The sequence below is a fragment of the Sander lucioperca genome, chromosome 5 (assembly GCF_008315115.2).
Source record: "Sander lucioperca isolate FBNREF2018 chromosome 5, SLUC_FBN_1.2, whole genome shotgun sequence".
In the NCBI taxonomy this organism is placed as follows: Eukaryota; Metazoa; Chordata; class Actinopteri; order Perciformes; family Percidae; genus Sander; species Sander lucioperca.
In genome coordinates this window covers 13398061-13412389 of record NC_050177.1, presented here as the reverse complement: position 1 = coordinate 13412389, position 14329 = coordinate 13398061, and the positions used below count along the sequence as shown (strand labels likewise).

The following is a 14329-nucleotide window of genomic DNA, read 5'->3' as shown; positions in this document are numbered from 1 at the left end:
GGAAAAAGAGTCTGGCAGTTGGCATTTGTGTTTTTACACTCAGTGAGTAGACGTCTATATGCACTTTGGCTGTATGTATCTATGTAGTGTGTTTATGTGTAGAATGAGCTGAAAAGAACACTAGGAGTGGTTAAAAGAGGGAAGGCGTTTTATGACGCAAACCAAGAAGCCACCACTTAATGCTTGGAGCTAGCATAGAGGAGGGTCTGAGAGGAAAGTAAGACAGAAAGGATGAAAGGAAAGACAGAGAGGATCCCTCCTAAGGAGCAGATAGCTGATTGGCACATGGACCCAGAAGGGACTTTCTTTTTTAAATATTAGTACAGAGACAAAAAATATAATGCAATTCCCTAAAATGCATAGTGCAATGCCAGGTATAGCCCCTCAGAATGTGGCCCAAATTGTATTTCCAGTCCTTATCTGGTCTTCAATCTAGCCAGCTCAGTAGAGATACCACATTATGGGGTGCAGTGAAACAAAGAGAGAGAGAGAGCAGGAGGAAAGAAAAAGGAGAAATATGGGCTTTTGTCTCTGGCAGTGGAGCCTTGTTTCACAGCTTATTCCCAAGCAAAGATGAATTGAAATAAAGAATGTATAAATATGATGTTGATCGAAACCTCGTCTCTTCAGTCCCTCTCTTCAGAATCTGTTTACCTTAGTAGAAAGTAAATTAGAACCCTTCAACACGAAGACACATGCAAAGTTTAGAGGAGCAGTATGCAGGACTGGTGCAGACTATGCTGTGATATAAAAAGGTAAGGCTGCATGACATTTAGTATGCTATGCAATGTGAGCTCCAGCCCTGGCCTGCTGTGGCCCATTACAACCTGACACTGTTAGGCGGACCTCCACCTGCACGACTTCGCTTCAATTATAACGGTCATGAACCGCCGAAAGGAAGAATAATTAACCTTTCAGCACTGTGGGTAAGTGTAGAATGCTCACCTTTAATGGCAAACTCAATTTAATTAGAACAAACAATTTCAAAGGAGTCAAAAATTCAAATTCAAAAACAAGACGTCTTGTTGCGATAAGTGTATGGTTACAGAATCTGTACAATAGTTTAAAACCTGCTTGGGGACAGCCTAATTACACACACACAAGAACATGCTAATGGTGTCTCTCTGTTTATATAAGTGAGTATGTGTGTGTGTAATGACAGAGAAAGCCTGGGGGCGGGCTATGTACAGCGTGCTGTGTCGGCTTGTGCTAAGCACTAATGTGTCCTCTACCACCCCACCGTCTGTCTCTCAATCGCCCTCTCTCTCTTTCCTGCTATTCTTCCTTCAACGCAGCTTCATACACCTGGTAGTTTGTGATGTCTATTGTAGCCGCTGAGCGGATACTTATATGCATGTGTGTGTTTTAAATGTGCTGCACTTTGACCAAACAAATTGCCCAACTCTGGGATAATAAAGTATACTTTGACTCATACCTGTGTTCTTAGAAACTATTCTGAGCTGTAAGGGGAAAATACAAAACAAAAAGAGAAAGAAATAAAATAGCGATCCACTCTATGTTGTTTAGTCAGACTCTGAATAAACACTTTTTAATTTAATGATTAATGAATGATGATAACAATGTTGTCAGTAAGTCATATCTTCCAAAAATTAACCTTCAATTCTCACTTTCATCTCTTACTTAGACTCCTAAAAGCTGTGGTAGGTATTCATTTATGGCGTCACTGGGCAAAAATCAATTGTAGTTCAAGTGGTCTGAGAGAAAACTGTACTTGTGCATCTCAAGAAATTGCAGACTGTGACGGGAGACTTTCCTATTCCTGTTGGCTGTTCTGCAAATGCAGATGTGCGTGCATGTTCCTTTGGGGAAAGTTCTGCTAACCGTAGCCAAAGGCTCAGGGCTAGAGCTAATTTAAGGATAAACTATTAGTTAAAAAAACGTGACTGTCATCCATCTATTGACAGTACATAGAGGAACGAAATTGTGTAAAAATGTAGTCCAGTTCATTGTCCAAGGAGCGGACATTTGCTGTGAAAAAAGTCGGGAGAGCTGGTCTGCTGGGGTTAGCCTTTAGCGTAGCATGAATACCAGCTTGTTTGCCATGTTTACGTTTCGTCTCACACCACCTCTGGCGTCTCCTTGTTCGGAGAGTCCAAAACCGCGGCACTGCCTACTACTTCTGCCATCCGAATGAGGAGTAGTGGTGGGCGGATCGAACCAAATATAGATAATATCGATACCAACGTGTAATGAGATCGATATTAAGTTTCAGTTTCTCTCCAGTGTGCACTGCTGCGGTTTCATCAAAGAGGCGACCTGGCTGTCTCTGTCTTGGTAAGTGCCGCTGCTTTCAAGTGCCGCTCCTGTCACAGCGCGGAGCAGGCACACTTTGCTCCTCCTCCTCACTCTTGTGATTTGATGTTGTACTGTCGTACGTGACTCAGCGGCGCCAGGCAAACAAGCAAGCAACCAGCCAGCCTGGCAGAGGCCAGCAGTAGTGGTGTGCGATACTGCAAAAATTGGATCCGATACCAAGTAAATACAGGGCCAGTATTGCCGATACCGATACAATACCGATACTTTTTAATAATTAAGGTGGATTCATCATCAAGTTACTAAATCTGAATTAATTTTCATGACCATTAAGTGTTTTTGTGATTTTTCCTTTGGATTATTAATAAGTGAAAACCCAGTACAGAATTTTCATATGTTTGTATAAATTTGTTGTGTTAACACTGTATCGTACAGCCTTTTTACAAATTCTACAGCTTGCCGTTGTTTCATTTTTGGCCTGAAAATATAGCCACACAGCGCTCCTCTTCCTCTCTGCCATTCTTCTGCTCCGTCTCTGTCCTGCTTGTGTGTGTGTGTGCTGATGGCCTCTGCCGGGCCAGGCTGGCTGGTTGCTTGCTTGTTTGCCTGGCGCCGCTGAGTCACGTGACGGTACAACATCAAATCACAAGAGGGGGAAGGAGGAGCAAAGTGTGCCTGCTCCGCGCTGTGACAGGAGTGGCACTTGAAAGCAGTGGCACTTAACAAGATACAGACAGCCAGGTCGCCTCTTTGATGAAACTGTAGCAGTGCACACTGGAGAGAAACTAAAAACTAAAGTATTGATCTCATTACACTGGTACTGATCAATATGAATACCAACGTTGATATCGATGTTATCGATATTTGGATCGAGCCACCCACCACTAGCCAGCAGCACACACACACACACACACACACACACACACACACACAAGACAGAGATGGCAGAAGAATGGCAAAGAGGAAGAGGAGCGCCGTGTGGCTACACTTTTGTTTTTATCATCATCAATATCATAAATGCTAATGAAACAGACCTTGTTGAAAAGCTATAAGCTCACTTACATAATTTCAGAGTAGGACTCATTCGTCAGTCTGAAGAGGAGAGCCAAAAAACAAAGAAAAAAGAAATTGCTTTTACCATGATCACTCGCTTTCTAACACAGCCTCCGCAATTACCTCTGCATCTCTCTCTCTCTCTCTCCAACTCACTCTCAATCTCTCTCAGACCTTCTGTCCTTCTCTCACCCACTCCTCCCTCACACATCACACTTCTCATTACTCCACAGTGAGAGGCCAAACTGAGGGAGTGTGAGGAGCCTGTGTGTGTTAGGACTGTTGGAACGAATTACGAAAGTCGAATATAATTCGAATAGTAAAAAAATCATTACTATTCGAATGCTGAAATTACTATTCAAATGTGATTTTTTTATTAATATGTTGACTAATGTTAGCTAATCTCCCTCTTCTCGCCTTGGCCTACCCGCATGTGAAAACAAAATGCTTTTGTCACGTCTGATGAACAATAAGTTAGCGGGAGTGAAAAACTCAAGGCACTGTAAGGTCTTAGGAGCTATAACGTTAGTACGGGGGGGGGGGGATGCAAAATAGTTTTAACATGACTTTAAAAATCGACATCCACCGAGCCAAAACGTGTTATAATTAGTTAGCGCGTTCTTGTTTCCTAACTGCGTTGCGAGTTATAGGCGCTCAGCTGGGAGCCTCATGGAGACAGCTAAAGTTTATGTTAGCTGTCAGAGTTAGCTTCGACTTCATTTATTACCTTCTAACAGCTGTATTCTCAGTAACGAGACAATCTGAAAGAAATGGTTAGAAAAGGTTGCTTATAAATCACAAAAATAATAGTGACAGCACTGTTTGGCTTAGTTGTCAATGCTGTTAGCATCGTGGCTAACACTATTGTTAACGTTACTTAGTTTATGACAAATCGTTTCGGCTGTGCTTTCTAACGTGATGTCGTTGTGCTAACCTAGCCTTTACAACAGAGCCGCTTCAATACACATGTTAGATAATGTTACATTACAGAGTTCTCTGTTGATTTGTGTTTGTTGCTGTGTGTTCGTGGTGGAAAATAAATGTAAAACAAAGTTGTGTGCAAGAAATGCAATGCACCATGACGTAGGTCCCCTTCAAGGCCAGGCTAATGTTGGAAGTCCCTCTAGTGGACAGAACGTGTAACAACAACCACATGCTTATAGTACATTGAGTGTAGTATATATTAACAGGCTGCATTTGAGCATTAAATATTTGAATATTATTTGAATATTAAAAAAACACTAATGAAATTCGAATGGTATTATAGAGGAAGACTGACAGCCCTAGTGTCTAGTCACTAAGCCTTTGTCCATCTTCACCTCGGTTCCTCTGGTTGGAAGCCAGATAAATTAGAGAGGCACTGCACCTTGTAGCCTGAGCACTTGGTATTTCATTAAAGTGTTTGAAGACCGTAATGAGTGGGGTGGATAACAGCGTTAAGTGGCAGAGAAAAGTTCAGAACCTGCCACTCTGATGATTATGTTTTATTAACAAGATCAAAAAGAGCATCAATAATGCAATCATTTTTTCTAGCATGTAAGGGAATGAGTAAATGTTGATTATGTGTCATGGTTTTACAGTGTCCTTGGTTTCAGGAATGCAACATATTTTTAAACTAAGGGTAGATGTTTAAAATGAACAGAATTTGGAGCCTAAAGGTAAAAAAAAAAAAAGACAAGGGGAAGGCGAATATATATTTCTAGTTTTTATTATAGTCTGTACAAAAGTACAGAGTAAAAAGTAATCACTACAAATCACGTCAAAGCTGAGGACATTTTGCGTTACGCTGGAATATTTGTTTTCGCTACAAAGGCCAAACTATGGAATTTCACTAAGACATGAATGCCAAATTTTTGAAGCATTCAAACTAAGTTTATTAAGCAATGACCACTATAGAAAACTAGAATTGGCTGACCCTTGTTATAGCACTTGCAAATTATGCTGAATCCCCAGTTATGTGTGCAATGATACGTACAGAATACATTTCAAATGTTTTTGACTGCAACTTTTATGTTTTATGTGACTACTTGCTGTTGATCATAACAGCTCTGCCAGGGTCCATGGTGTGAAATATAAATTAGCCATTTTGTATAACAAAGAAACAGCAGTGATTAAGAATCTGCAATGATGAAAAAGAGCCAAAGGAAGACATGTTTTAGTGATGTGTGGAAGACAATGAAAGTAATCTCACTGTAAGGTTGCAGGAAGCAATGGCATGTGACATGACAAGGAAAAATTACCGAATACACTGTATAAGAGGCTAATATACACAAGTCTTTGCAGTACGAAAAATAAGATGGAAAGCTTTTCACTTTCAGGAACAATCTTAGCCTCCAATGTTTCATGCATTGTGGTATGGCTCAAAAGCATCCGAGGTGTCGTCAGGGGGAACAGACCGAAATTACTGGCTTCTGCAAGGCTTGGAGAATATGGGCCTTTGATTTTATTCCACCTGCCAAGGCCAAGCAGTTCTGATTCAATAAATAGCACGTCCTAATTTGGGTGTGCGTTAGTTTATGTATATGTGCATCTTAATACTCACGCATCTACATCTTGCATCAGATCCAGCTTGCCTGGGAAAATCTCGGACAGGAGCACTCGAGTGAAGGACTTGCCCAATGACTGGAGCCTTGACTCCAGATGCTAGGAAAAGAAAGAAGTACAATAAAAGGACCAATTGAAATGTTTGCAATCCACACATCAAACAAAATTCTCTCTAGGGTTGTGAAACTCAACAATATCAAATGATAAGTTACAATACAAAGACAGTCCAATAGGCAAACTAGGGTTGTCCAGAAGTTTTTTCTACTGGTTATAATCTCAGCACGAAGACTATTTTCAGCTCTCAGTCTCTGAAGCCTCACATGTTTAGGAACCCATGCTAAAGTTGACTAAAAAGAGGAATAAAAAAAAATCATCTTTTGGAAATTGATCTTAATGCCTTAATTGAAAAAATGAGGAAAAATCCAACCTTTAAGGACACCAATTTTCTTTGAGAATGAATAATGTATATGTATAAAATAAATAAATGTTCTTCCTTAAAATACAGTGGGCATAAGTGAGTACACCCCTATGTTAAATTCCCATAGAGGCAAGCAGATTTTTATTTTTTAAGGCCAGTTATTTCATGGATCCAGGATACTATGCATCCTGATAAAGTTCCCTTGGCCTTTGGAATTAAAATAGCCCCACATCATCACATACCCTTCACCATACCTAGAGATTGGCATGGGGTACTTTCCATAAAATCATCTCTCAATGCAAATCAAACCAGCTATTAGGCTAACTGAAATAAAACCATTATGAGCACCACTGTATCCATCCATCTATTTTCTGCTTGTTAAGTCTAAAGGGTGCCGAAAGCAAGTTTAACAGATTTGTCTCCTCAACCATGTCATTCTCACATGTGGGACGTGTAATCCCTCCAGCATATTCTAGGGCTTCCTCTGAATCTACTTCCAGTTGGCTCTGGCCTGAACTCCTCCACAGAGAATCGTCTGAATGAACTATGTGCCCAAACACACAGTGAAGAAAACTCAGTTTGGGCACTTGCAGCCACAATCCCAGTCTTTCAGTCTCTACCCAGAGCTGAAACTGTAGCAGAGGGCAGGAGTTCAGATCAAGCACTTCTGCTTCAGACTCCCTACCCTTCACTTCCAGCAGCAATTAGCAAATAGTTGCTCTATAGCTCTGTAATTTTAATTTACAGACTGAAAAACTTGTGCTGCAGAATTGTGCTGTTTTGTAACAGTTTGGACTTGCAGTGAATAAAGAGAGAAAACCTGCACTTAACCTTTTCACTGGCATTTTGTGTTCATAGTTAGACCCGTATCGTGATGTATCATTATAGGATTGTCTAGGGATATATTGATTATGGCAGAATTTCTGTATCGTGATATTATCGGTATCGTGTGCCATGTCTCTCGCCAAGTCTAGTCCCAATCATAAACCTTCAACTCCATTAAACATGTGTAAACAGGAAAAAAGAAAATTCCCATTACCCCTCCTGGCAAGTGAAAGGTCTGATCCATTGTTTGACGCACTAAAGCTGAGGTTCAGAAATTGTCAACAATAGTCAGAGAAAGTCTGTGACTCAGTCATATAGATGTGACCTTCTTTTTCTACAGGTAAAAGCTCCAACACAGTTGTGCTCATCAAGAAGTTTATGACCCCTAAATTCTACCAGGCGCCGGTAGCAATCACGGCCACTCAAGGCAATGCTTGTCATTTCACCAGTCTTAATGCAGCACGTCCCACAAGCAGCTCTTTGCTCCGCTAAAAATACACGCCCGGTGCGCCCTGTGCAGACTCCTGATCATGTATCACATCACTACACTATTTTAACAAATAAAATACAGCCATAAATCTTTGATCCGTGCCGTTCATTACTAGACTAAATGGAAGAAACCATTTAACTATGTAGACTACTTATTTTTCATGGTAGAAGCACAAATATGCTGGAAAAATTACCGAAACAATAGAATCTGTGAGTCGGGCAGGCAAAACACTCTGATTCTGAGATGCTCCTGAAAGCCGGAACGCGGCACATCTGGGCATGGTGGAATTCCGGGGTGAGTGTCCCCACCCATGTCTGGCATCTTTCACTTTATGCAACTCTGAATGCCTAGCCAGGAGTTTGGCTCCAGAATTGATGCTATGTGTAGAGGTGAGCTCAACCATGTTTTTCCAGCAAGGGTTTAGCGCGCCAAAGCCCTCAGCTTTGTCTAACATTTTACAATCAGCCCAGACACCAGGCCTATATAGCATACAGTATCAATACATACAATTGTTTAGCCAGTTCAAGGAACTCTTCTCCCTTGCTGTCTCTGCCTTTGAAGTTTTAGGCATTTGTACTGAGGTGTTATTCAGAAGGCAGCCAAACCAAGTGAAGAAATCCCATAATGGTCCTTTGGTGAGATAAAGGTATGAAAGTTGCTGATATCCACTGTCCTTGGGAGTATCATGAGACATTTCTACAACTGTGCTCTTATCAGAGATAGTTCTGTCCCCCTACTGGAGAGGTTATCTTACACTGTACTCCTTAATCTCAAAAGATCACTATGGGAGAGCTGGTCCGTCTTTTTATTTAAATCCCCTTTTTAATCCATCCTCTCCTGCCAGCCTAAAATATAACTTTTTGCTCTCTGGTTGACATTCTTAAATCAATGCTAACTTCATCTTTCAAGTCTGGATATTTACAAATAGGATCAGAGCACCAATATAAGCCTAAGAGTGTATACCGAATGACGGAACCTACGTGGGGTGGTTTTAAACTTTTTACATCTAAAAGGTCAATGCACTCTACCATACTGCAATATCTATACTAATTACAGACATGATTATGTGAAGAAGACAACGCTAATAAACAAATTCAAAACACACAACAATATAGAAAAAAAACTAAAAGATGTCATACAAAACAAAGGAGAAAGAAAAAGGAGAACGGGCAGTGGAGAGGAAAGCAGCAGGAGGAGAAGCAGTGGGTTAGGAGTGACCAGAGAGGTCGATCAATCACTACCCCCAGACAGACTTGTGTGCATGCTAATGCATAATAGCTGGTACTTGCAAAGACTGAGTTTTTTACTCAACACACTAATGGACCAGCATCACACACACACACACACACACACACACACACACACACACACACACACACACACAATTTTGAGTGACAAAAAGAGTATTGTTTACTTTTGAATATTAATTTATGATTAATTCTTATATTATGCTTTTTGGCCTTTTCCCTTTCCTTTATTGTGTTATACAGTTGTGTTCAAAATAATAGCAGTCCAACATCACTAACCTCATAAATCAAATTTTTTGGTAGAAGTGATATTTCTACATGGCAAATAATAATAAAAAAAGTGTTGTAGAGTCATAGAAAACCAACAGACCCAACAGTCATGACATGCATGCTGTTCATTCTGTGTAATTTAATCTGTAATTGAAAGAGGCCTGTTCAAAATAATCGCAATGTTGTGTTCAATTAGTGAGGTGATTGATTCTGTGAAGAAACAGGTGTCAGTTATGGTCCATATTTAAGGAAGGAAGCAAATGTTGTGCATGCTGGTTATAGTGCATTTCACACTGAAATACTCAGCAAAATGGGTCGTTCCAGACATTGCTCTGAGGAACAGCGGACTTTGATTAAAAAGTTGATTGGAGAGGGGAAAACATATAAAGAAGTGCAGAAAATGATAGGCTGCTCAGCCAAAATGATTTAAAAATGCCTTGAAATGGCATCCAAAGCCTGAACGACGTGGGAAAAAACGGTCAACTACCATTGGAATGGATCGAAGAATAGCCAAAATGGCAAAGGCTCAACCAATGATCAGCTCCAGGAAAATCAAAGAAGACTTAAAGTTACCTTTGAGTACTGTTACGATCAGAAGAAGGCTATGTGAAGCAAAGCTATCAGCTAGAACCCCCCGCAAAGTCCCATTGCTGAAAAAAAGACATGTACTGAATAGGTTGAAATTTGCCAAAGGACACATTGACTGGCCAAAAGAGAAATTGTGCAACATTCTGTGGACTGATGAGCAAAATTGTTCTTTTGGGGTCTAGGGGCCGCAGACAGTTTGTCCGACGACCCCCATGCACTGACTTCAAGCCACAGTACACTGTGAAGACAGTAAAGCATGATGGTGCAAAAATCATGTTATGGGGATGTTTCTCATACTGTGGTGTTGGGCCTATTTATCGCATACCAGGGATCATGGATCAGTTTCAATACATCAAAATACTTGAAGAGGTCATGTTGCCTTATGCTGAAGAGGAAATGCCTTTGAAATGGGTCTTTCAACAAGACAATGACCCAAAACACACCAGTAAGCGAGCAAAGTCTTGGTTCCAGATGAACAAGATTGATGTTACGGAGTGGCCAGCCCAATCCCCAGACCTCAATCCCATAGAAAACTTGTGGGGTGACATCAAAAATGCTGTTTCTGAGGCAAAACCCAGTAATGCAGAGGAGTTGTGGAATGTAGTTCAGTCGTCCTGGGCTGGAATACCTGTTCACAGGTGCCAGAAGTTGGTCGACTCCATGCAACACAGACGTGAAGCAGTTCTCAGAAATAATGGTTATGCAACTAAATATTAGTGCAGTGATAAAAAGTAAAGTAAACCCTTGAGACATTTTTTCAGTTTATAAAGTAAATGTTTGAGTTTGTAACGAAAAATGCAAATACTGCTATTGTTTTGAACAGCCTAATATTCCTTTTTCTTCACTTTCTGTAAAGGTATAACACAAACTTGATCAATTTTGGTCATGTTTTGATTTGGAATTGAATGTGCAGTGTTCCCAATGCATTGATTTTATGGAATTAAAAGCTATTCTAAGGATTTTGAGCATTATTCACTTTTTTAAACACACTGCTATTATTCTGAACACAACTGTATATCTTTTTTTGTTCACGTTATAGGTTTACAAAGTGAAAAAGCCCAAAGTCCACCCCAAAGGGACTTACCATCTCGAACAGAAAACTCTGTTCACAAACCGCTCCAAACAGCTCTATTGTTGTCCAGCCTTTACTTCCGTTACGAACGTGCATCACTTTGTAACACACGTTATAATGCTCGCCTAGCTGCTAGCGTGGCACGCCCTCATACTCTGCTTCTGACTGGCTAGTAGTCCTTACCTAGCTACTGCACATGTGCGACTGCCAACAAAGATGGAACAGAAGTGAGATGTCTCACTCTGTAGCGGAATGATGATATAACCTCTAAATACAATTATGAACCTGAAAATGAGCATAATATGAGCGCTTTAAATCCCCACTTACACTACAGTGCAGCCAACAGCCAGATCAAGGATAGAACGCTCTATGGCTGTTTGGCTGCATCATTCTAAATGTGAAATAACAAGCTCCCAGCGTGAAGACTACTTGTCCTATCAGTACTTCATGTCACCACAAGCCATTGCACAAGTAGCCTTAGGACATGTAAACTGTTGAAATGAGGATGCAGACTCTCACCTCCATGACTTTGGGGCTGCCCTGGCGGCCCAGCGTGCCCATGATCAAGCCCCATCTCTGGGCGGATCGAGCCTTGTCAATAGCCTGGAACCTTAAGGCACGCATGGCTTCGTGGTCATAGTACTCCCTGGAGAAGACCTTACTGTAGGGGTCATATCTTTGTACAAACACAGACAGAAAAAGGCAAAGACTCACTGATGTGAATGGAATGTGTGTAGGAAAAAAAACAGACAAACACATTAACAACTATTGTTCAAGTATCTACCTTGAGGACAGACATGCAAGAAAAGATGAAAAAATCCAATCATGAAAAGCCATCAAGTATGACAAGAGGTAGTGTATCTTAGGAAAAATGAAGGTATTTCTGAGCATCTAATCTCTTTTTCTCCGGTACAAGGGGTTCACCTGAGATTAGAATCTTGTTTATGAGAGAGACCTGTGATCTGTGCAGCAGTGCATGTGTCTATAACGACACAATTTCACTTTGCATACAAACAAGACCTCATCAAAACAGAACTTCATCCTCACAAACTGTTATCATGACACTGCAATACGGTGAGTGATGATGACGGCAAGTGATTATTTAATCTGAATAGAATTATAAAATACCTTTTATATGCAAAGAACATTTTTTCTGAGGACCTTAATAGGTCATCACATTATTATATTTAAATAATAACATATAATAATAATAATAAAAATAGCTTACTTTTCTCCTTAGTTTGCTGCTCCAAAATTGGGTGAATAGCATTAAAGCTGTAATGCTAAGTTACTACAATTATATTTTCACACAGAAACTAAACTATTCGATGACGAATGGTGTCATTTTGTTTCACAATACCTGTAGGCAGGGATGTCTGGGTTTGCGATCATGATCGACTCCAGGTGAAATCTTCCATCTCCTAGATAACTACAGCAAAACACCAAGTAATTCGATGTTAGAGGGAAAACAAAGACATGAAGAAAACATATTTGTGCAAAGGAAATCCCCTCTAGACAATACAATTCAATGTGCAACCATAATAAATACTGGCCTACTATTCTCCTAAGATCTCAACCAGCTTTTTCTCTCTCGCTCTCTTTTGAAATCCATTCCTCTTTGCAGCCTCTTCAACAGAAGACCAAAGTGTTACCAGGCAGAAGGCCTGAGGCTGGGGAGGAGGGTCTGCCCATATCTGCTGTCCGGGAACATGACCCTAACGATTGGAGCATGCTGTTTACAGAGAATGCAAGCCCTTCCAATTAACCCAGGGTCTGGTGCTGGGGATTCACCAGAGCACGAGCGGAGGCAGCGTTCACAACCCATAGGTACACAAAGGCATGTAGGTGCCGGAAAACAACAAGCTCAGGCAGAACAGTCTTACATAAACTCCCCTCCTAGGGTCAGGCTGAGAAGAATCCTGCTGTTAGTGTGAGGGGGCTCAGGTCGGTGCCCCTCCTCATTACTGTACACTCTCAGTAGGCCTACTGAGACAGGATATGCAATTAAATCCACTAATTGGTCGGTGTTTAGAACAGCTTGGAACGGGCTGTGGGTTGTTTGCCATGAAGGCGTCCTGGAGACATGTCTAGCCAGGACTTTATTTTTAAATGCCTTTGTGTGTGTGTGTGTGTGTGTGTGTGTGTGTGTGTGTGTGTGTGTGTGTGTGTGTGTGAGTGTGTGTGTGTGTGTGTGTGTGTGTGTGTGTGAAAGCGCACATGTATATGCATGTGTGTGTCACAAATAACACTCATCGACAATACACAATGAAAACGAGCAGATCCTCTGTTGCATTGCTTTTCTTTGCTTAGCGACATCCAATAGGGTTGGGTACCGAACCCTGTACTTTTACCGATACCGACCGAATCACGTCGGTATTACCGAGTACTGGTTCACATAAAATCAAATGGTGCCAAATTTCGGTACTGAAAGCGCGTAAGCGCAAGCTTATCTGTCCTCTCTGCATGTTGACAGAGAGTGGAGCTCCCACACGCACACGCAGAGGTGCGGACGGAGCAAACTACGTCGGCTCTGCTGTTTTGTTGAAGTCACAGTGAGTCATGGCAATGCAGATAAAGCGGTTTCAAAACTTCACGCAGACACCATTCACTGTGATATATTAATGGCGAGCCAAAAGCAGTCGCGGTGCTGTTGACGTTACACTTCCTCTGAGACGAGCAGGTACAACAGTGGTTTCTATGCCCTGGGGACTGACTGACAGGCTGAGGTTGTAAGGCAAGGCAACTTTATTTCTACAGCACCTTTTAATTACAAGGCAATTCAAAGTGCTTTACATGAAACATTGAAGAGCAATTAAAAACGGTCATGATGAAAATACAACAGGCTAAAAAAGAATAATATACAAATACAAGAATAAAAGTTGAATAATTATTCAATTTAATAGGTTGTAGGGATGGGTTTGGGAGGAGAGAGGGAGGGGTTTTATTTTTATTTAATTTCTGTCAGTGTAAAATATTTTAAATAAATAACAATGTTCTAAGTAAATAGGATAAATACGTTTGGAATTATTTTTGCAACTGAAATTATTTTTTTGTAGTTACAGAGGGAAAGTACCGAAAAAAGTACCGTTGGGTACCAGGAACCGAATTTCAGGTACTGGTATCGGTACTGATATTGGTTCAGATGCGAAAGGTACCCAACCCTAACATCCAAGGCCTTCACGTACAGTAGCTCTCTGTAGCTTTAAGAGGCTGGTGTGCTCAACTTTAGCTCTCACTACAATCACAGTCCTTCCATCCGTGTTCTATTGTTTGAAAAATGCTCTCCCTGTAATGGTAATGCTTTGCGTTATGCAACACCATATCTTCACATTCACATCTTTATATTGTTATATTGACTGAGTGGAGGCAGCAGGTAGAAATGGTCGACTGATCATAGCTCTTTTCAATGCAGCTTTTAAAAAGGAGCACTGACTTATTCTTAATTAATGAAATATAACCTGGTGTTAAATATTCATTTATTGTACTATTAAAATTTGATGAACAAAACCATGCACTCTTAAAAACAACTTGTTCTGTGCTGCTGAGAT

General features: G+C 40.8%; 1 protein-coding gene across 1 annotated transcript in view; it reads right to left on the bottom strand.

Annotated features, from left to right (window-relative positions):
• dph1 (diphthamide biosynthesis 1) overlaps positions 1-14329 on the bottom strand; it is a 71675-nt gene that overhangs the window by 7071 nt on the left and 50275 nt on the right. The window contains exons 7-9 of the mRNA XM_031286979.2: positions 12142-12210; positions 11301-11457; positions 5870-5970 (exon numbers count right to left, since the gene is read on the bottom strand). Of these exons, the coding sequence (XP_031142839.1) occupies positions 5870-5970; positions 11301-11457; positions 12142-12210 (327 nt within the window). The remainder of the gene's footprint in view (positions 1-5869; positions 5971-11300; positions 11458-12141; positions 12211-14329) is intronic.